This window comes from Mauremys reevesii, linkage group 9 (assembly GCF_016161935.1).
Source record: "Mauremys reevesii isolate NIE-2019 linkage group 9, ASM1616193v1, whole genome shotgun sequence".
Taxonomy (NCBI): Eukaryota; Metazoa; Chordata; order Testudines; family Geoemydidae; genus Mauremys; species Mauremys reevesii.
In genome coordinates this window covers 100,740,415-100,765,032 of record NC_052631.1, presented here as the reverse complement: position 1 = coordinate 100,765,032, position 24,618 = coordinate 100,740,415, and the positions used below count along the sequence as shown (strand labels likewise).

Genomic DNA, 24,618 nt, shown 5'->3' with positions numbered 1-24,618 from the left:
AGTCACATCTTTTGAGTGCAACTGCACAGGTTTCCTTCAAATACAAAAGAGACATTCTTATCCAAATAAAAATGTGTTAAATTATTTTGGTTTACATGATATACAAGGTTACTAAATCATGATGTGTTTGAAAAGCAACTGTTAAATGGAGGCAGAACTAGAAAAGGTTAATCTATTTGCAAGCAAACATTTCTTCAGTCAAATGTTTAAAGCTCCTTCTAAAGAAACTTTGCAAAACTCAGTAGAAGCTTCCACAAACACTAAATAAATGGCAGTGAGATTTTTTAAAAATAGTTTGATGCTAAAGATGAAAAACACTGGATATTACATATCTAAATCAGTCAGCAATGTGTCACTTTATTCTACAAGTTAAATTTATTATGAGCTTCCTTCACAAAAGTGTACCTGAAATTCACTGACAGTGTTCAAATTAATCTCCACAGATGCTGCTGGAAAGAAATAATTTGAAAACAAATTAAGTTAGGATACTTGTTTTTCTTCCCTTTTTCACAGGTCAGCATCATTTTAAGACCCGAAAAAAAAGCCCAAAATTCATACATTCAAGATAAAATACACTTACCTAGTTCACCCGCTGCATTTCGACCACCAACTGCATACAAATGTCCTTTGAGGGCACTTAGGTGGAAGAAGGTACGCTTTTCATTTAAAGACGCAACTTGCATCCATTTATTATAGCGAGGATCAAATCTGAAGACTGTGTCAACCGCTGTTTTCCCTTTCGTGTCGTAATTGCTCTGTCCACCAACTACATAAAGAAAGTTTCCAATCACAGCAATGCCATGTTGGTATCTTGGTGCATCCATGGGAGCTAATGATTTCCATTCATGTGCCTTTTCATCATACATCCGTAATTCTTTGCTGACAACCAGTTGCTGCCTTAACACTCCCCCCAATGTTACTAAGTGAGTACTGTCAGATCGAATGGCAGTTCTCTCTGACTGCATGACTGGCTGCATGTACGGCATCATTTGGTAATTGCTGGCTTCCAAAAGCAAATTCACACACGTGTTGTCAGTTCTCATGAAATCCACTGTTTGCACATAATTAATAAGATCCTGTGGTGTCATCAGTGGAAATCTGATATTCTTCATTAGTTTTGCAGCATATTCCATTCGAGGCTCCTCATACCGTAGCCAGCGACAAGCAGCCTTGAAGAGTTCGAGCTCAGTGCAGTGCTTAAGGCTATTGCTTGAAAGCACAAAGGCAAGACGTTCAAAGGGGAGTTTCACAAACTCACCAGTACTTAATAATGCAGGGAAGTTCTTCAGGATGAAATTATTAACATATTTATCCACTTCTGTGAGGTTGTACGTATTGGCAATCCGCCCAACCTCAACACAATTTTCCAAAGAAACCTATTAAGTGAGTAGAAAGAGGAATCAAAAACACTTTTTCCTAATTTGCTGTTCATTTAGGCATATTAGGATAATACACAATTTAAGGAATACTATGGAACCAGCAATATTTGCATCATTTTGCAATGCTCAAAGTGATTTATGCATATGAGCAAATAAATATTCAGTCAGAAGTGTATATTCATGATTGCAAGAAAAGATCCAGTAAGGTTTTTGTTGTTTTGAAGAAAGAAATAAGACTACTGGAGAATAGATGGCATATATTAATTATATGTCAGATCTGCTATCTTAAAATGATGATACATAGCATTTATAAGGCACTTTATCTTCAAAGTGCTCTGCAAACACCTTATATGTTTGGAATGGGGAAAGTGCGGTAAGAGGAGGGATGCGTAGCTCTGTCAGAGTGAATTATCATGTGAACTGGGGATTGGCCTCAAATTCCTAACACATTCCCATGCTCAGACAACTACACCAACACCCCCCTCATTAATTTTTGTTTACAATAAAATAAACTGTACTATTTTATGACTATTCTCCACATCTAAGCCACCCTCCAAAAACAGTACCCACAGTGCATAATTTTTATTATGCAAGATGTTCCCTAAGAAACATTTACTTGCACATGATGGTAACCCTATACAAAGCAAAAGCAAGAAAATAATAGTTAAGAATTTAGTGACCAGACAGGTTAACATGCCCCAAAGCACAGAAATCAAAGTTAACAGTAGCAAAACCAGAAAGTGTTTGAAAGAAACACTGCCAGTTTATCCAATGCTATACATTTCATACAGTCAGCTTTTACTCTGAATTTTTAATTCCTTAGGTATGTTCTTTATAAAAGATTACTTGTGTGCCATAACCAGGCGCTGAAGGATTAGATTTTGATGGGTACATAATGATAAATGTTGATTTTACCATACACACAAAAATTGTTGAGGGAAATATTTTTGTCAATCAAAATTTACAAAGAAGCAAAGTAAGAAAATGCTGCTTGAAAAATTATTAGGGTTTGATTTAAGGATATGTAGTGTATATTTTGACATGTGATGTATACAACAGTTATAAAGCTTTAGAGTTTTGAATGTCTGCTGTCTTTAAATAACCTGACCCCCACTGCCTGACTCCTCATAATTCTGTGCAACTGTGAATATTTAAATAGATAAAAATCTAAAAAAAATCTTTAAAATAAACATTGATGTTATCTGTCAAAATTATCAAAAAACAACAATTGAATTCTGCCAAGTCTAACCCTAACTAATGTATAGAAAACTGTTAATTGTAAAGCTTAGTTTCAATAATGAGTATGTGGTGTACTGAAGACACAGCATACATCTACAGAGCAATTAGACTACGGCTGCACTATGCCAGCTCATTTGCCCTTGCGGGGCTCAGGCTGCAGAGCTGTTTCACTGCTGTGAAAATTTCTGGGCTCAGGCTGGAGTCCAGGCTCTAGGACCTGGTGAGGGGAATCTCACTATATTTGTTTTTTTCTTAAAGCCCCAGTTCTCAGGGTCACAAGAATGTCAATTTTTTTTTAAAGTAAGTTTTTAATCTTTGTGGTCGGGGGTAAAGCTAGACAACATCACCTGAGTGTAGCCTGAAGACCCAGAGACCAGAAAACAAAGAAAAATAACTCAAACATATTTGATAATTGGAGTCTGACTCATGATTGTTGAATGTTTGGGACTAGCAGTACTGCAGTGCCCATTAGAAATCGCAGAACATTTGGGTTTTTTCAAAGATCTTGTCCAGGGAAATAGCAGAAGGTTTTAAGTTAGAAACATAAGCTGCCCATTTGTTTGGGTTCACACCACGTGGGATCTTATCAGTATCATGTGCAAGTCATTCCTGAGTGTGGTACTGCCCCTTCAACATTTGAGCAATTTACAAATCAGCAAACTGTAGTGGTGACGATGGTTTTTCTTCACTAGGAACAGGGCCTAAAAACACTAACCCATTTTACATAGGCCACTGGAGAACTACCAGATGATAATCTTCATTCACTGATGGCCTGCAATGCCCTCAAACAAGAGAGAGGTGAAATGTTCCATATTCCCTTATTAATCTTCTGTAAAACCAAGCCCTGTAATTATTATTTTTTAAAAACTAGAACATTAACAGGTGGCAGGCTAACAGGATTTATACAGTAAAATGCCTATACATCATATACTTGAATTAAACTTGCTTTATAGTTGTTAGGAAAGAAGTACAAAACTGTTTATATCAAAAGCTAGATAACACATTAACTAATAATCACCTACCGACTATTCTACGAAACTTCACAAACATTTTTATTTTATTTTTCCTTTAAAGTTTGTCAGTATCAAGCCAATTTCTCTATTTTCTCCTCATAGGCTTCATAATTACATAAGTTAATGGCAAATTAAGGGGAACATCACACACTAAATTTATTTAAACACTAGTGTAATTGGGAGTAGTCTCATTTCTAAACCTGTTTCAAGTTATATAATAAAAATGAAACAAAACAAATAGGAGAACCATACTCTGTCTCCAATAAGCAGCCAATTCATGGTGTCCCACAACTCAATTAACTTGTAACTAAGGCAAGAGTTACTCACCGTATATACTCGTTCATAAGCCGAATATTTTTGGTAAAAAAGCAACGCACTAAAGAGCGGAGGTTGGCTTATAAACGGGTCTACACCAAAATTTGATGATTTTAAACTCTATGGAATCACTGAATTGAATATCTAATATGTTGTCGTTTTGTTTACCTGGAGCATCTGCAGGCACGGAGCCCCTCAGCTCCCAGTGTCTGTGGTTTGCCGTTCCCAGCCAATGGGAGCAGCCGGAAGTGGCGAGTCACTTCCCGCAGCTCCCATTGGCTGGGAACGGCAAACCACAGACACTGGGAGCTGAGGGCTCCATGCCTGTGAATGCTCCAGATAAACAAAACGTCCAGGCCCACTAGCGGCTTACCCTAACAGGCCAGGAGCCAAAGTTTGCCAACGCCTGAAATATAGGGTCGGCTTATGAAAGGGTCATACACTTTTTGCTATTTTTATCTATCCATTTTGAGGGGTCGGCTTATAAACGAATGGGCTAATGAACGAGTATATACGGTATATATCAAGGTACATGCTAAAACACAGCTATTCAATGAGAGAACTTGCATGCAATAGAAAGATGCAGGATTATTTCCAAAGGACAGACAGAAAATGGTGTTATGGCAGACTGCAATGGTCCAGGAAACACTTGCTTTCAGTCAAATGCAGGGCAAAAGAGGTACAGGTAGATATCCAGGGAGTTTATGTTCCACTGAAACATGCAGACAGAGTGCATGCCTGTTAGAAAGTTTTGACATGTATATTTTTAAAAAATTGTTTTTAAACTAGAAGGTTTAAATCTTGTTTCTGTGTTAGATCTAATTAATATCCATAACGCACTTGCCACCTATAGTTGTGAATTTTACAATTCCTGTTTGACTCATTCATTTTTTATATTGCTACAGTTTGTATGATACTCTGCTAAACACTATCTGCAGATCTGAAAATAGACCATCTCAAATCTATTCTGCAAAATATTTACTCTTTAAAATTTAAATAGTTTTAATGGTTTAATTGATTAGTTGGTATAAACCTGATCTACTGCAACTTTATTGTGCATAATCCTTTTAAGCATTATGATCAGTTATTCCCAAGGTGCATTAATGGGGTTGTGCCCTGTTCTGTGCTTGTCTTGATTAATAAATTATTTTCCTTTATTAACTTCAATTTTGATTAAAATGTTAAATAATTTTATACATTTAATAATTTAATACACAGAGAAAGGCTATTTCTTGAGAGCTACCTTTCCACTAGCCCAATTAGTAATTTTTGATTGGTTTTATTGAGCACTGAGACAGGTACCAGGCTACATTATATTGTATAGACTAATCATAGCTTGATTTACAGTTATTCCCTTTTTTAAAATATATAAAATATACTTGGTTTTCATCTGGAAAAAACCCTGACAAACAGCAGGGTGTCTAATAATCACTCGCACTGAAATGTTCAAAAATTGGACAAGATACAGTACGCAGATACAATCTTCTCCAAATACTGCTAGGATACAGAGCAACGTACTTTATAGAATTTCATTTACATGATAATTTAAGTTCCTTTTAATTTTTATGGCTTATGTTACAACAGCTACGGTAGACACAGAAGCTGCTTCTATTGTATGGAACCCAAGAATGAAAGGGCTCATTAACAGGCAATGGAATATCTCAACCACTATTACTGGCCCCAAAAATGCTCCCATTGAAATGAATGGCAAAGCTTCAGGACTTAAAGGAACAGCCTAAGCAAAAATGTAAGATTTCTCTTTAAAAAAAAAAAAAAAGCTTATGAAATATTTGAACAGAACAGACATTTTATACACAGGCAGAGAAAGGTTATAACTGGACAAACATTAGCAACTCTACCAGAAGGAGCGGAGGGAGAGTTTCTTCCAAGTAAGCATTCTTTACACTTTGGATATTTTTGCCTACACAGCAAAACAGTTCAGGTTAATTCACCCAACAAATTAACCCCCCAAAACTAAACTTTCAGTTAAAAGGAGCACATCAAGGGAGCAACCAGCTAGAGCAGTGGCTCTCAACCAGGGGTCCGGGGCCCCCTGGGGGCCTGCAAGCAGGTTTAACGGGGGCCACCAAGCAGGGCCTGCATTAGATTTCCTGGGGCCCAAGGCAGAAAGCTAAAGCTCCACCACATGGAGCTGAAGGCCCTGAAACTGAAGCCAAAGCCTGAGCAACTGAGTTTTGTGGGGTCCCTGATGGCATGGGGCCTGGGCAGTTGCCCTGCTAGCTACCCCTTAATGCCGGCCCTAGGTTTTATGGGAAAGTGTGGACCCCTTATTGAATGGGGGAGGCAACCTAGTGACAGAGGATGTAGAAAAAGCTAATGTACTCAACGATTTTTTTGCCTCTGTCTTCACGAACAAGGTCAGCTCCCAGACAACTGCACTGGGCAGCACAGCATGGGGAGGAGGTGACCAGCCCTCTGTGGAGAAAAGTGGTTCAGGACTATTTAGAAAAGCTGGACGAGCACAAGTCCATGGGGCCGGATGTGCTGCATCTGAGACTGCTAAAGGAGCCAGCGGATGTGACCGCAGAGCCATTTGCCATTATCTTTAAAAACTCATGGCAATCGGGGGAGGTCCCAGATGACTGGAAAAAGGCTAATGTAGTGTCCATCTTTAAAAAGGGGAAGGAGGAGGATCCAGGGAACTACAGGCCAGTCAGACTTACCTCAGTCCCTGGAAAAATCATGGAGTAGGTCCTCAAGGAATCAATTCTGATGTGATCAGAAACAGTCAGCATGTATTCACCAAGGGAAAGTCATGCCTGACTAACCTAACTGCCTTCTACGATGAGATAACTGGCTCTGTGGATGAGGGGAAAGCAGTGGACGTGTTATTCCTTGACTTTAGCAAAGCTTTTAATATGGTCTCCTACAGTATTCTTGCCAGCAAGTTAAAGAAGTATGGGCTGGATGAATGGACTATAAGGTGGACAGAAAACTGGCTAGATCGTCTGGCTCAACGGGTAGTGATCAATGGCTTCATGTCTAGATGGCAGCTGGTATCAAGTGGAGTGCCCCAAGGGTCGGTCCTGGGGCCGGTTTTGTTCAATATCTTCATTAATGATCTGAAGGATGGCATGGACTGCACCCTCAACAAGTTTTCAGGCGACACTAAACTGGGAGGAGTGGTAGATACGCTGGAGGGTAGGGATAGGATACAGAGGGACCTAGACAAATTGCAGGATTGGGCCAAAAGAAATCTGATGAGGTTCAACAAGGACAAGTGCAGAGTCCTGCACTTAGGACAGAAGAATCCCATGCACTGCTACAGACTGAGGTGATGGCTACCAGGAATGCAACCTTCATGGACAGGAGAAACATGGAACATGAAGCCAGTCACTCGAAGGGAGGCTTAGTGAGCACTGAAAGAATAAGATTTAGGTCCCATTGAGAAGTAGGCTCCCTCAGAACAGGAAAGGTTCTGATTAAACCTTCCTAGAATCTGTCGGCCAGTGAGTAAGTGAAAATTGAGTAACCCTGAGAAGGTGTGTTGTATACACTGACTGCTGCCAAGTGGATCCATAAAGAATTGATAGAAAGGCCTGTTGTTTTGAAGGAAAGAAGATAGTCCAGAATAAGTATCAGAGGGGTAGCCGTGTTAGTCTGGATCTCTAAAAGCAGCAAAGAGCCCTGTGCCCCTAATAGACTAACAGACATATTGGAGCATGAGCTTTCGTGGGTGAATACCCACTTCGTCGGATGCATGCTAGTCTATTAGCATGTTAGTCTATTAGGTTAGTCTATAAGGTGCCACAGAACACTCTGCTGCTTTTACAGTCCAGAATAAGTGAAATATCCACAGTTTAGGGGATATACATTTTTATTGTTCCTAGATAAATGCCTCCTCTTGGCTATGCAGCATTTTCTAGTGGAATCCTTTCTACTATTAGTAAGGATGCTTTGTACAGCTTCAGAGTATGAACATTCTAAAGTCAACAACCATCCTAAAACCACAGTCTGAGATGGAGTAATTGGGATATTTGATTTTGCTCTTTTCCTGGGTCAGGAGTTCGGAAAAAGGCTGACTGTTGATCAGTGACCGAGGTGACATGAGTAAGAGACTCGGAAACCAAAATTGTCTGGGCCAATGGGGGTGGTGAGGACGACTTGTGCCCTGTCCTGATGAATCTTCCAGAAGACCCGAGGTAGGACTGCTAAGGAAAAGAAGGCATAATTCAGATGGTTTGATCATGGAAGAAGTAGAGCATCACCCTGACAGCGACATCCTCGGGCTCTGTAGTAGAAAGAGAGCCTGAGACATAAGCCCTTGTATGAGGCAGGACCTGCTTACAGAATTTGGCAAGAACAGGGCTAATATTGCAAAAATACACATTCCTAAGAAGTCTTAGTCACAGACTGCTCACGCAAACACATCCTGATATCAAGTGGTACCAGAACATCCTGATATTAAGGATGGTACAAAAAACATTCCCCAAGGAGAACAGGAACACATTAACCCCTCCTAAAAGATAAAGTCAGGATGACAGTACGTAATAGAAATGTTTTAATTGAACCAACATGTACAAAATGATGGGTGATAACTAGCGACGCCAGGGGGCAGTAACTAACTATGTTTAAGGGGCTCAAGAACAAATGGATATAAAATGGTCATCAATAAGTTTAGACTTGAAATTAGACAAAGGTTTCTAACCACAGGAGGAAGAGAAGTTCTGGAACAGCTTCCAAGGGGAGCATGGGAGCAAAAAACCTAACTTCTTTTAAGACTGAACTTGATATGTTTATGGAGGGGATGGAATGATGAAACTGTCTATAATGGCGTATGGCCAATCCATGCCTGCTATTAGCAAATATCCCCAATGTCCAGAGATGGGACACTAGATGGGGAGGGCTCTGAGTTACTACACAGAATTTTTTCCCAAGTCTTTTTGGTGGGTCTTGCCACCAAACATAAGCAAGGTCTAGCTCATCACCATATTTGCGATCAGGCTGGAATTTCTCCCTGGGTCAGATTGACAGGGACCCTGAGGAGTTTTCACTTTCCTCCGCAGCATGAGACCTGGATCATTTGCTGGTTTGAACTAGAATAAGTGGTGGATTCTCTGTAATCTGAAGTCTTCAAATCAAGGAATGAGTCGGTGAGGTTCTGTGGCCTGTGCTACACAGGAGGTCAGACTAGAGATCACTATGGTCCCATTCTGGCCTTAGAATTTATGAAAGTACCCCAAGATATTTTTGGAATAAAAATACTTCTGAAAATGGAATGAATAAAGCAAAATTTAAAAAGTTTCTCAGACCCATCTCGGCCAGAAAGCATGCCATAAAAGACAACAGTGTAAAACTTTTACTACAAATGCTTTAGCACAGTATTGACTCCATCCAAAAACAGGAGGAACCCATAGAAAAACTTGAAACACTGATACCAGAATCTAACCAAACCCATGAGAGATGTGTTCTCCACCTTCAATTAAATCTACGAGAAAGTGGATAAAAAAATTCCTTTAAATTGATCCTATTTAGAACGAACAAAAACAACTGTTTCCCTAAGAAAGTATGATGAACAGCCTGATACAGTATTCAAAAGGAGAGTTCACAGAACACGAAACACACACAAAGCAAGGACCAGATGAGCGCAGAAGCTCATTGGCGTTGCACTGGAAAAACATGCCACCACTAAAACTCAAGTTTCTGCTAGAGAGAAACTCTGCATAAGCATTGCCAAGAATTAGGCTAACTTTATTTCTGACATTGATTTAACTCTATATTGAAATCTTATTGCAATTTAAGGTTTATTAACAGCTTTTTTTGTTTAAGCATGAGTAGCTCGACATCATATTCTTGGAGAGGAGATAATCTGTTTCCCTCAGCCAATTTATGTTGGATTTAATTTAAGATGTTTAATTTTTCATTAATCTGCCTATCTGAAATTCTTTAAGCAAGTTGGTGAATAAGATATGCCAAGATTGTAAGTGAACTAAAATTGTTTATTTGCCTGCTTTTCTTTAGTATTTTCTTTGTAGAATAAATACTTAATTCTCACAACATTGAGTTTTCTTGCTTGCTTACGTCGTGGTAAGACTGTGTAATAAATAGAGTTACACCCCTCAACTTGAGAGAGCTTTTTATCTGATTTTCATTACCCCAGCCACCAATTTTAGTAATTCAGAGATAAGAGTATAAAGTGCTCAACAGTCTATATAACACTCTCCTACCTTACTACAGTTTTTAGAAATGGCAATTCATACTGAGATCAAAAAACGTTGTAAGAAGTTCAAGAAGAAATCATTCCAAAAGCAATGGAAAGAAGGTCAGAAGGGGAATTTTTTTTTGGCAAGAAAAAGTTCCTAGTAAGAGTAGATTATGCAATAACCTGTCTTCCCAGAGAAGATGTCACATCTCCCTTTCACAGAACAGTATTCTTCTTGTTTAACCGTATTTGCAGGAATGATCAGTTGCCTCAATTTATTTTCTAGTGTGGACATGGCCAATGGATTTTCCAAGACACCTCATTTTGCCACCTGTAGTCATATTGCTACACTGAAGAAAAGTGTTTAAAACTGCGGTCACTTGTCATGGTCAGTTCTAGTATCCTTCCCACTCCTTGGGTTTTAAATGCGACTGTCTGTCTATGTACACTGGGTGCTAAGTAGTGCTGTAAAATGTGTGAGTTTTTCAATTATTGTAAAAACACCACTTATACTCCTAGTGCAGACAAACCCTTTTATGCTCTCTTTCAGGTCACAACTAAGTGATGGGAAAACCTCCAGAGATTCAGAAGTTAAGTCTCTCCAGATCTATTATTGTGTACACTTGCACACATCTCCCCCATCTTGTGATGCTGTGATTTTATTTTAAAAAACTGTTCAACCAAATGAGAGCAGTGGGATGGATGACTTTGCTAAGCGCTACATCTACAGAGCATATTATATATATGAGAGAGAGAGCGCGCGCGCGCGACATTTTATATTAAAAAACTATAAAAATGATCCTCTGATTAGTTAATGGGGAGAAAACAGAGACTATTAAATCACTGAGTTCTGTCCCTTACAAAACCTATTATCGAAGTCATTGTGATGAAATACTTAAGTATATATTCAAGGTAAAAGTTTTTTCTTTTAGTGTACTGCAGAAATATACAATTGTCACCATTAAAATCCTTATAATTACCTTCTCATGTAACTAACATTACTGTAGCTAACATCCCCTACATATTCCCTGTATTTGGGTATACTGCACTTTGTTTAAAGAACATTATTGTAACCTCATCAACTCAAAGATAACACTGTAAAGATTTCAGTGACAACCACTGTAATTATGTGCTTCATATGCCCCATAAGAAAATGTTATATACAAGACACATAAGTATAAAGAGAATATGACAAATAATTCACTGTACAATAATGACTACCTTGCTATTAATTCACCAAGTAATTTTCTTATGGTATGTTATAAAAAATGAGCATCAGTGAGAGAAATCCAGTAACAAACTAATGAATTATGACTACTGTTTACTGGAATCTAATTTTCTAGTTCATGCAGTAAAACTGGAAATTGCAACAAGGTCTTACATTTTTTAATGTGCCATGATATTTAAATCAGAAGCTTAGTGTGATTAGAGTTAGATACAGTAAATAAGATTCAATTTTATGGTTCCTTTGAAGCTAGAGGAACTTACTGTATGCGAACCCAAGTTATCCAGTGTCATGCTTAAATCCTCGCTTATGGATATTACACAATCGCTGTGTTTTTTTTAAAAAGTCAGAACTTGAAACTAATGTCAAATCAAAATACCTTACCCCAGAGATCAGAAACACTTTACAGAAGTCCAAAACAGGTAAAATCTGCAAAAAACTGGCTGCTTCTAGAGTGTCCTGAAGGTTGTCCATGTTAAGAGAAAGTTTTGCAGTGTAAATAAAATCAATAATCTTCTTTAGACCTATTTTGTTCACACCATGAAGCTTAATGCACATTAAATCTTGTTCCTTCATTCCACCTAAGAAAGAAAATTAAAATGGGTTCTTCAATTACATTTGAAAGAGTTCACTCTAATAATATACATATTCTTACACAATTAAAAAGCTAATTTAATTCATCTGAACTTTAATTTCAATTAAATGAAAAGATTTTGATTTTTTATGATTATGATAGTAATATTATGTGGAAGAAAAAGTGTTTGATCTAGTATCTATATTAGCCATTTATTAGCATATCTGACACAGAAGACAAGCTTAAAACAGCTCAGAGTCCAAATTTATTACAGAAACAAAAGCACTACCTGTGAACATAGCCTTGAAGTAATCACTAGCTGATGCCATCATAGCTCGGTGAACAGGAAATACTTCATCACCATCGCCTGGTACTAGCGTCACATCGCAAAGTAAACCTTCTATTCGCAGCTGGTCAAAACCCTAAAACAAGATTACAACTTGAACTGCTCAGCCATCTGAAGCGGAAAGTAAAAGTTTGTTTGGATTTCTTTAAGGGAAGTTATTTATTTACTTTAAGATTGTCTACATTCCTTGACAATTGCTTGAAACTGAAGTCTGAGTAGTGATCTTCCATACTATAATCATCATGTGCTCAGACTTTAAAGTATAATCAAATCATTAAAAAACTTAAATCAAATAGAACAATTCAATTAGTCTCCATGAGTGACTACAGAGTGCAAAGTACAGTCTGACTGACTACATGTTCTTAATCATAAGACAAAGATAGATTTGTTCAGAAAGGGTATGTTTTTTGTCCACTTATTCTCCAGATGTAAATGGTATCAGGTAGGAATTGACATTTGCCCATTTGGATCAGCATCACTTCTTAGAAAAATAGAACATGTGCAGGATACATTTAAGTTCCATACTACTCCTTCAAAGTACTCTGCAACCTGGAAGGTTGAATGATACTGGGACTTAAAGGAAGGGTGTCACTTAACCACAACTTTTGTCAATTTTATTACCAATTTTAACTATGTAAAACCTCCCAGAAGGCTCATGTTGTACTAGTATTTCTCATGTCGTTTCCTTCTCCAGAGAAGTCTGAGGCACAAACTACAACTCCCTGGGTCTCAGATAACAATGGCACCTTTGCATATAGAGGGAAAAGTCTATTTTGGAAATATTTAAAGATCAATAGAAATAATGACCCCTTTCATGCATTACACTAACGTGGGATGGGCTTAGATCAATTTCATTTAGTCATATGTCACCTAACCCATCAATACTGATAAGGTCAAAGGACGCTGGGGGAGGGAAAGGATGCAAATAGCCTTACAGAAAAGACTTGAGAATCTCAGCTCCAAATTCCAGAATTTATTTATTTTTTATATTAAAAAAGAAGCCCGGACTTTAAAGCTGTGGAGAACAGAAATACAGAGATGAAAACTCCGATTTGTCCTAAAGAAAGAACACAATGGGAATACAGAAAAGAACCAGAGGAAAGCATAAATATGGGCATAGTTAAATTCAGTGTAATCCTTCATAATATTCAACATATTGACAGAGCCCTGTTCTGAACCCAGCTCAGATATACAATAACCCAAGATATGAAGACAACCTCTTGCTTTGAACCAAAATTTACAGCTACAATCATAACCAAAGTGGCTAGTCAGTGCCCTGCAAACCTGATTACCACTGCAATAAGACACCCACAGCTGACCTGTGCCAAATGACTCGGCTCGTGGGGCTCGGGCTGTGAGGCTGTTTAATTCCGGTGTAGACATTCTGCCTCAGGCTGCAGCCCGAGCTCTGGGACCCTCCCATCTTGCAAAGTCCTGGAGCTTCGGCTCCAGCCCAAGCCCAGACATCTACACTGCAATTAAACAGCCCTGCAGCCCAAGCCAACAGGCATGGGCCAGCCACAGGTTTTTAAATTGTAGTGTAGACATACCCTAAGAGCAGTGAATTTCTCTATGTTGAGCCTTTGGGCTGCATGGAAATATGGGAGTCTTCCCGCCTTCTCTGCTGTTCTTCCCATCATATCCAGGCAAACCAGAGTGTGATCCAAGGACAGGACAAAATATTTTGCACCTAACTGGAGTTTAATTTTTTGACAATGACATAGCATTTTTACAATGATCTAATACAATTATATAAACTAATCCATCTATTAATTTTTAGCCAAGGACCAGAATGAAGCATTTCAGTAATCAAATGAACCTCAACTGGCGCATTTTTACCAGGCCTTCTGAAACTAGTCCTTGCAAAAAGAGGCACCCTACCAGTTCTACAATTTATATTGCAAGGATAGGTATTAAGACTTTGGAGAAAAAAATATTCTTTTACAATTGGAATCTGAAGGCAATGAGCAGTGTTCAATATGTCTATTTGCCAGTGTTATTTGCTGCTATACTAGCAGCAATGCTGAAAGATGAAGCAAAAATATCTCTGCGGCAGTACTGATGATTGGAGTCACTTTCTAATAAACTATGAACTGAACAGACAGCAACCTGCCACCAATTTTTTTGCTTCTGTGAAAGCCCCTTTAAGCACAGAATCTACTGTATATACATGGGGCTCCTTGTAGCCTGAGTATATACTATCCAGTGGGATGGTAATCAATTTACTGATGCAGTAACCTGGGTTCTGCCTTGAGGAAAATCTTTCCATAAGGTTAACTCCAGCTTTGTAAAGGCTCCAGAGAGAGGCCCATTCCAATCATATAGAAAAAGAGACTCAGTGATAGTTCCCAGCAACGTAAGAGGTGCACTATAAACACTGTGGGTACCTGGGGGGAAATTAGAAAAGTTTGACCTGTCCTAAGATTTGAAGAAGAATACCAAGCAGAGGCCCAGGAGACACTACTGGTGCTTTCACCCCAAAACTAAAATAAGAAAAAAAAAAAATCTCTGCCTTGTCTTTGTCTGAAAACCCATTGTGATCCACTTAAGCTATACTGGTAGCAAGTCCTAAAATAAGTCGTAATTCTTTAGGGAATCCTCATCCTATACAAGAATATACACAGCACTTCTGCGTAAAGTTCTAGTAGGATATAGCAAAGGATTGTATGGGTTGTAGGCTTGAATCCATAGGATATGGAAGAATTCTAGTGATGCCTACACAATTCAAGCAGAAACTAGAACATAGAGGAACTACCTTCTGAAGTTTATAACATTTTAAAGCTTCCTGAGCTTCTGAGAGAGGATTACATTTTTATCTGCCAGAGGAGAGCAACACCATGTGACAGCATCCCAGAGTGCCTTAGTTTGATTGCTCCAACAGAAAAAGAGAACTTAGTTCAGGGTGGGCCAGAAGACCATTTTTGGAAAATTATCACCAGCAGAATACAAAGCTCCCACCAGACAATTTCCCCTCATGGAAATAGATGCAACAAAGAATATACCAGAAGTTGCTCAAATACATTTTGTTTAATCCATCTGCACCTTTTGGTAGATCTATAAACTTTACTTCTGAATAGTAACTGTAGAGAAAAACTGATCAAATTAAAAAATGTTCCTCTGCTTAAAAATTAGTATCTGCACAAGTTTTGTATATATTACAAACTTGTAATATTCTGAACAAAGAAAAACTGGCTCAAAGTGTTTCAAAATGTTGTTAGAGAACTATATGAAAATACTGTACTCAGATCCTAAAAAGTGAGACCTACAGGCTTCCTTGTTTCTCTGGTGAGTGATGTCACAGCTATTGTAACAAGGGAAAAAATAGCGTTTTGAATGGGATGGGTCTTTCATCAACCTTTATGGGGTAGGGCAGAGGGTGGAGGTGAAAGATAGAGCTAGTGGCAATTCAGGGCACATTTTACCCCTTCTCTAGTAGGTTGTAGAATACCCCAGCTCTCTTAATGATAGCATCTGACTCATTCAAACATACACCTCTGGCACTGCTAGCTCTCTCATGCAGTAAGTTCGAACGCCCAGTCTCACTGACCCAAACTGGTTCTAGAATTCAAAGCCCCTCATTCCAATGGCTGGAACAACTGGGGTGTAATTCTCTTATCTGTAGCTATGTCTCTGTGCTGCAGGGGTATAAACAGAAATCTGCTGGTAATGAAAACATTTTTCAAGTTATACATATTGAGCTATAGTCATCAACAGGCTTTTGAAACCAATGAAGTAAATAACTAACCTACTCTCTTCTTCTTCAGGTTTAATAATTCTTGGGATTTTTTAAATAAAGTCTTGGAACAGCAATGGGAGGTTATCTTATTGCAAGTACTTGTATAGTTCTATAAAGCAATTAGCAAGTTTAAGGGTAAATATGCCAATTGGTTTACATAATGTGACAAAGTTCCTCCTCTATCTTGGTGGGTCCTGCGCTTATTGGTGGATTTGCTTGCCTCAGAGATTATGGGTCGGGGAACAGCCCAGAGACCTTCCCCTCTGGTGGAACCCACAGTCCAGGTCAACTCCTCCTGTGTCTGATCAGGAGCTGGGAGGTTTGGGGGGAACCTGGACCTGCCCTCTACTCCGGGTTCCAGCCCAGGGCCCTGTGGACGGCAGCTGTCTAGAGTGCCTCCTGGAACAGCTGTGCGACAGCTGCAACTCCCTGGGCTACTTCCCCACGGCCTCCTCCCAACACCTTGTTTATCCTCACCACAGGACCTTTCTCCTGGTGTCTGACAACGCTTGTACTCTTCAGTCCTCCAGCAACATGTCTTCTCACTCTCAGCTCCTAGTGCCTCTTGCTCCCAGCTCCGCCCATGCACGCTACAAACTGAAGTGAGGTCCTTTATAAACTCAGGTGCTCTGACTAGCCAGCCTGTCCTAATTGATTCTAGCAGTTTCTTCTTAATTGGGTCCAGATGTCCTAATTAGCCTGCCTGCCTTAATTGGTTCCAGCAAGTTCCTGCTTGTTCTGGAACTGCCCCTGTTACCTTACCCAGTGAAAAGGGACCTACTTATCCTGTATCCGCCAGCTCTCTCAATGCTTTCGAGGAGCAGTGGGCGCTGTCCGGGGTTCTCTGCTTGGTGTCCCCTTCCAGTTCCTTAGTTTTGGTCCTTTGACCTCCACGCCTGTACCTGTTGTTGCCTTTGTTGTCCCCTGAAGTCAGTTGGGTTCCGGGTTTAGTAGCCCCTTCCTAGGCTGGAGGAGGGGCTTTCAGCAGTGGGCGAGCTAGCACTCGCCCATGTCCCGGTACTCAAAAGGAACACTCTCCTGTATCCGCTGGCTCCCTTGACGCCTTCGAGGAGCAGTGGGCGCTGTCCGGGGTTCTCTGCTCGGTGTCCCCGTCAGGTTCCCTTTGTTTGACCCTTTGACCTCACTCCCGTCCCTGTTATCTCATTAGTTGTCCCTCAGAATTATTTGGTTTCCAGGCCCTGTGGATCCTCCTCTTAGGCTCCGCCCGCCCACTTCCTGGTTCCCAACAGGAACCCTCTCCTGTAGCCATCTGGCCTGACCCTGTCACAATAAGCCAACAAATATTTGCAATAAAATAATCTTACATTTCAAGGTCTGTTTGCTTTACATAGAAAGTATAGGAAACTGACAAAGTGAGGCCACCACTTTAGTTCACTTAAATTAAAATGGAAAAGACACGTGAGAAAATTCAAAGTGAATGCTAAAGCTCAGTGATGCTGTTTTGCTGGGCAAGTGGAGGGTCTCAGATCAAAAAAAAGACTGAAACACCTACATACAATAGGATGAGAAAACCACAAGGGTGAATGTTTAAAGTGCAGTTCTGCTTTGAAAAATTATGCTTCAAAAACAGCACTATGGAATTCCAAGTTTGTCTCATTTTTTTCCATTTCACATGTGCCCAGTTTATAAGTAAAAAGATGTTTTCCCCTGCCTGCTAGGCCCTGCAGCTGCGTTCTCTTCATTTTGTGCATCATCACTAGTGATAAAGGTTCTGTACTTCATATTAGGTCTCCATTTACACCTATGCACCTTCATTTACACAGTTACTTATTTCCTTCCAAGTGATTGCCCAGATTAATAGGTTAAGATATACTAGCCAAACCTGGCATGTGCAGGATGAAACAGAGTCTAACTCCTTAGCTCTGTAGAGCTCACGGAAGTAAGAAATGCTACAATTTTATTTTTGTCACTGAAGTGACCCTGAATAAACATAGGGGATGGAAGTGTCATTTTTACAGTCACTTTTCAGAGTAGAACCACTGTCTAACATTTCCTTCCTCTTCAGTTTGTATACCTACTTTAATGCAACTTGAGTTTTTATACTTGAGTTTGGAAGAATTAACTCAAAGGGGCAAGTATATGCTAATATATTGTTATGAGGTTATCCACAGGGGGTTTGTGTGCTTTTCTTGAAGTGTGTACACCTATGACACAAACATTAACAAAGCCATTTACTTCCTTCTATGCATCAGGTACCACTGTATGTATAATATATATTATCATTGTAAAAACTTGAAACTTGCTTGATTTGATAGCTGTGAATTAAACAAAGGTAATCTTTCCCTAGCTGAACAGGGCAGAATAGAAACTGAAGGCTATTTCGTGGTTGGTCTGTAAAAGACAGGTGGCATGTTTATTAAAAAATAAGTGAGAGCTGGTATATTGATGAGCTTCAGAGGATAATGTAACCATTTTTCTACGTGCAGAAAGTGCAAGCTTCTTAATAATGATTTCATATGTAGGTCACATACTGTGGCTTCGAAACCATGTAGAAACTACAAATGGCTGCTAAGACTGTTTGTGGGAAGTATTCAGACTCCAGCATAGTATGTGGATAGATCAAACAATGAAATTGCCAACTGATACATGTTTTAGGGGCCCAAAGAGAGGAATGGTTAAGCCTCCTGACAACATATTAACACAGCGTTCACACAGAAAAGGCCAGAAGAGGAAATTCACCTGAAAAAGTTGCTTGACTGTATTAAAAAGGTGAGTTTCTTTGAGACAGTGGTCCCTCACTTTAGCAAGCCTTATTTACCTGTTTGAAGTTAACAGGGAACAAGTCTATAGTTAGAGAGAAAGCTCATGTTTTTCAAATTGTTGATGTGATCTGAACATTCAACTTGAAAAAAATCTGATTTTCACAGAGGACGTGAGTTCTCAGAGAAAATAAAGAACACAAAACCATGCTGTCTATTCAACAAAGGCACTGTCAACATGACACAAACAAATGTTTAATAAGGTCTTTGGGGCATTTTTCCAGGTTTGAGAACTTCCTTAGGTGCAGATACAGTTCAAAGCCTTGAAAATCTTCAATTAAGACTGGTATAAATATTACAATATACTGTGTTGGGTTACCTGTAATACCACAGAACTATGAGTGTTGCTGGTGAAAAATCGTGTGGTCCCTGTCTTAGAAGACTGTAGATGGGCAGACACGCCCATATCGCTGCTACCAAGAGATACTTTCATGTGAGGATCTTCCTCTTCCACTAGAGATCTAAGAAAATGGGGGAAACAAAAGAGCAAGCTTAAGCGCACAGTTGGTTAAGTTAATTGCTGATAAACATTCAACCCATAGTGATTTAGGCTCCAAGCCAATATCAACGTGAGCTTGTTTTTATTGATTACAGTGGGAGCTGCATTGGGTCCTTATTGCCCATCAGATTTACTTAACAGGAATGTTACGTGTTCACAGGTTATGCATGTAACATATCATGATTTAAAAATTCATTATTTCATTTTAGATTTTTGATTAAGTAGACCAGCAAGGGTTTTTGATACAAGTGGTCTTAAAAAAGTCAGTCAATTCCATTTTCTTTAAATTATTTTTAAAAAAGACACTTCCCTAAAATATATTTGTATTTGTGTTTACAATTTAAGATGCCTTTATTTTCTTATTTTTTAATTTGACAGTTAAGTGTCTTCCCTACCTCATCAGACTAACACATGCCATTTGGAGGTTATTAGTGCAAAATATGTTCTTAAAGTTTAATACTTTCATTTGTATTGGTTACTGCAGTCTTGCTCCAGTATGAAAAGAATACTGAAAAGGTGCCACAGTTTGTTAACACAAAAGATATCCTTGCACATGGGTTTTTTAATTCCCAATAATTATTGTCCAGATCTAATGGTGGAGCAACTTTATAAAATGCTAATGTTTTCAATTGCTGCAATGTTGCTGGCTTACTACTTTCATCCTGTGATGTAAAGTGCATTTAAACTTTATAGGATGTCTAGCTCTTATATTTATGTAAATGCTACTTATTTTATGTCTATTTAAATAATAAAAAGACATGTAAACTAGGCTTTGATACACTAACATTAAATAAATAATAGAGATTTTACAAATAATTAGATTTTAATCACTTGGGTGCTAGGCCTTCAGAAAATTATCAATATTAACCAGTTACAGTATTTTATGATTTACTGAATGTTGTAAATTATCAATTTGCATATCGGCATGGTTCAACAGAAGGCATTAGCAAATGTGTTATAAACCCAAATATGGAATTGAAGTGATCCGTAAAAGAAACTGTGTATTTGAGTAAAGTATTCATAACACGTAACCAATTTGATGAAACTATTGCACATCTCATATAGAAATAAAAAGTCTCATCCACATTGTAACATTGGCCTCCAACTAGTTTCAGAAATCACTTTGAAAATCATTGCCAGAAGATAATTCAACTTTGATCTCCAATATTTTACACTACACTTTTATTGAGGAAGCCCAATTTAAAATGTGAATTGCCTTTTAACAAATAATTTTTTCTCAATATACACATTTAAAATTTTCTAGTAAAAGCAGTTTCTGAAACTTGAGAATTTTTCTGATAGTGTTAATATATTTTGTATGTTCAAACCCATGTTTTTTTTAAAGTGCCAGTTATAACAACAAAAACTCAAAACAAACCATTTTGATCACTCAACAATGCACATGGGTTTGAAACAGTAAGATTTTATGTACACAGACATAACAGTAACACACAGTAAAGGAACAAGGGTATGCTTCAGAGGTTTGAATTCACATGTAAAAACCTAATACACAAATTTGAACAAGCTGTAATAAATGTGAATATATTTTAGCATGCACTATGGTACAGTTTGTTTACAATTAAAATAGTTTACTGTTTTAAATCTCATTGGAACTGTTCTTTAAAATACAAGTCAATATTTTACACTGTATTTTGTAATCAGAAAGTTACTCTCCATACTTTATCTTTGGAAAACAACAGTCAAAACAACATTCAACAAGAGGTTAGATAAAGTAGTTTCTAGTGCATGACCTGAATGTTTTTGGTCAGTTTGCTCTGGCTCTCTTTTTTTAAATCTGAATGTACTCATATCAAGTACATTGTCTCAAGTGATTTTGAGGGACATTTGCTCCTTATGTTTACATGTCATGTGTCCTTCCTTTCAAACAGATTTGTGTTGATGTGGAGGAAAGAATTATGTTGTTGTGAGAAAAAGAATTATTACTAAGATCCTTTTAAAATTACATTGTCAGGTTACTTCTCTGAAAGAACAGTTAATAAAAGTATCAGCTCAGATAACCAACGAAGCGGTAATTTTCAAAAGGCTTTTCTTAACTCCAAGGAAAACTTGCCGCATAGTTAATATGCAGTAACTAGAAAAACAGGCAAACCCACTTACTTGCCAACATTTTCAGTGGGCTTTTAAGATTTCAGCCATAATATATGACACAATTCCATACAATATTCATATATACTTAGCATGAATCTTAAAGATTTGAACTGAAGGTAAAGGCCTTGTCTACACTAGACTAGGTAGAAGTAATAATGGAAGTACTATTGTAGTCAGGCTACTGGTGAGCATCACCATTTTAACGACCAGGACACCCAGATCTCTTTTGAGCAGGTTAAAATGCCAGTGACTGTCTCTACAAGTACTTCGATCATTGCTACCACAGGGACAGCTGTACCACTGGAACATTAGAAAAGCAAATCTTGTCACAGTAACTTCAACCAAGAGGTGCAAAGATCCTTGTCTGGAGTGTTACTGCTTATGGATTTCTAAACAGTTGGGGGAAAGTATGGGCTCTTACTGGTCACTGGCCCAGATGCAACAAACAACAGCAAGTCTGTACAGAGTTTTCTCATGTTACAATAAAATTAGAACAATTTATGTATTTACAAGATAACACTTCATGGCAACATTTGTAAACTAGAACCATTTAATTGCAACTGGCTATATTTGCACATTTAAAAATGTGTGCTGCAGAATGGATTAATAGGTATTACCCTTTACACTATAGTTAAGCAATCACTACAGTACCCTTGGCATTTACACTATAAAATTTAGTGACCTACTAGAAGGAACTGAGTAAGCTCTTAGATATCCAGATCTATCTTAAGGAAACAAAAGCAAGCAACCATAAGATTTGATTTTACTGCTTGCCAAGCAAGTCAAGTTCATTGTATCAAAATTGTAACCCATTCAACATTTTGTATTTTCACGTTAAAAATAACAAGATTGCCCTATCTCCCAGACAGTCAAGTTTAAGAAGTAGACTCTCAACTTCTATTTAATATCACCATCAATAAAAGAAAAAGATTAAAAAGAAAGAAAAAAAGATAGTGGGCACTCAGCATCTTTCACGATCTCAAAATGCTTTAGAAAGGGTAAGTTTTCTCTCCATTATTCAGGCAATGAAAGTGATGTTCAGAGGAATTTAAGCAACTTGCCCAAGGTCATATAGCAAGTCAGTGGTAGGAGCTGGAAATAAAGCTCTAGTCTCCTGAGTCCTAATCTTTTGACATAGCCACTACAAAATGCAGCCTCCCAAAATGATAGAGTTCTGATTTTGTTACTGACACTGTGTAAACCCCATGTATGCTATCACAGCATTAAAAACTCATCTCTGCAAGAAAGTGAAAATGCAGTATTCCCTATATATTTTCAGTTACTCTAGCAGTATCCAAGATAACGGCAAATAAATAGATATCATAAGGCATGAAATACTTGTGAATAATTTTAAAAAAAAAACCTGAGCCTGCAAACAGAATTCAGATTTATTCAAAATGTTATTTAACCTGCACTTTTAGGCCTGTAAACCAAACTTTCATAAAAGTGATTCTTTACTATTCATTTCTGGGAACACATGACTAATTTAATCTTATATTAACAGGTTTACAAATCCTTACCATGTAAATACCAGAAACAAAATCATTACAACAGGTGGCTGTTGTTTACAGAGACGTTATAGAACAGAGTCAGTGCTCTCTGTTTAACAAGTGGTTACCATATTACAGAGTGAAAACCTTTACAACACTTATGACATATCACTTCTAGTGATTTTATTAAAATTGAGTGAAATCTCTCATTACATATATTTAACAGACCAGGCATGTCTATCAACTGTTATTAAAAAAAAAAGGATGGATATACTAGTTATTTGGTTTTTTGCAGGTGAATATACTTTAAGTACTGAATATAAGGTAACCAAATATCTAATGCCTAAAGATACAAAATAAGTAGAATAGGCGCTGTTACCAAAAAGTCATTTTACTTCCATTTATTAATGTGGTTTGCCAAGCACTATAATTAATTGGGTAATAATGAATGTAAATATATTGATCGGTGCTTTACAATAAGTACAGTATATCACAATTAGGCTTACTTGCAAAGAAGAAAGTTAATTCATTTTCTAATTAGTTGTATTGTTCTGATCAATAAGTCATTAAGTAAAAAGTGCAGCAGAAGCATTTTTAATCAGAATAAAAAAGGCTGATGAAGGCAGAGCTACAGCCGTGACAATAATGGACAATGAGAATTCACAAGTTGATATAAACATGGATGTTAACACTACTTTAATCGAAAGAAGTCAGTCTGGGGAAACACTGGGCACAGTATTCTATAATAGCTTTATGGTCAAAGGAATGCTGAGTTAACTATGAAATGAACACAGGAACTGCCATACCAGATCAGACCAAGGGTCCACCTATTTCAGTAACCTCTCAGAGGTTAGTACCATGGCTTCAGGGAAAGGTGCAGGAAGCTAATTAGTGGACAACTGGAGAGGTTTCTTCCTAACACCCAACAGTTAGTCAGGTGACCCAAGTGCTTTACATGACTGCCAGCTACATTATTTACACTAACACTGTACATAACCCGTTCTGGAATATTTGCAGTGAAGATATCTTTGCTATTGTCCTTCATCAAGTCCATTACCCAACAGCTCTTACTAGTAGAGAACTCTCCTAATGCGTATTTTAAGCTTTTCCCCCCAAAATATTCAGGGCCTTGCTCTTATCTCAATCATCCAAGAATGAATATTATCTTTGTTTATATTGTTTCCTTGAAAATGTTTGTAGATATATTGTGTATCCCATCACCATTCCCTGAGTCTTCTCTGTTCTGTAATATATAGCCTTTTACTCTTCATATTTCGCATCAGCCAATCTTTGTATCATGTTTCTTTCCTGCTTGCATTTCCTTTGTCTCTACTAGTATACAGCAGCCTAACTGATACAACTAGGTTACCCTTTTCTCCATACACCCGTGCTTTAAGACTAGAATAGGAAACAAATTGTTTTGAATCGCAAGTTTTGTACAATAACTTTGTACAATATAGGATGACCTTCCACTAAACTAGCTAACTGCAATATCCACGGTAATGTGTTTGCATCAACAGCATTTTTATCTCATTTCATGAACAAACTTGAATACTAAATAACACAGCAAAAGTCTTAGTTACAGGCATGGAGTACACAAAGGAAAACACAGGTTGTTCATGAAATGCTTACTAAATGCTAACAATTCTCATTAAATTGTTTCAGGAAGTTTCAAAATACTTTCCTTTGGTGTAACAGACTATACCAGACTAAAAATATCTCATTGTCTGGCGTCCATGACAACCAAATA

The 24,618-nt window shown here is 38.0% G+C and overlaps 1 protein-coding gene across 11 annotated transcripts in view; it reads right to left on the bottom strand.

The window, feature by feature from the left end:
• KLHL13 (kelch like family member 13) overlaps positions 1-24,618 on the bottom strand; it is a 120,297-nt gene that overhangs the window by 15,871 nt on the left and 79,808 nt on the right. For all 11 annotated transcript variants that reach the window (XM_039488914.1, XM_039488912.1, XM_039488917.1 and 8 more), the window contains 4 exons: positions 19,090-19,231; positions 12,198-12,330; positions 11,719-11,915; positions 581-1,376 (listed from right to left, as the gene is read on the bottom strand). In XM_039488914.1, the coding sequence (XP_039344848.1) occupies positions 581-1,376; positions 11,719-11,915; positions 12,198-12,330; positions 19,090-19,231 (1,268 nt within the window). The remainder of the gene's footprint in view (positions 1-580; positions 1,377-11,718; positions 11,916-12,197; positions 12,331-19,089; positions 19,232-24,618) is intronic.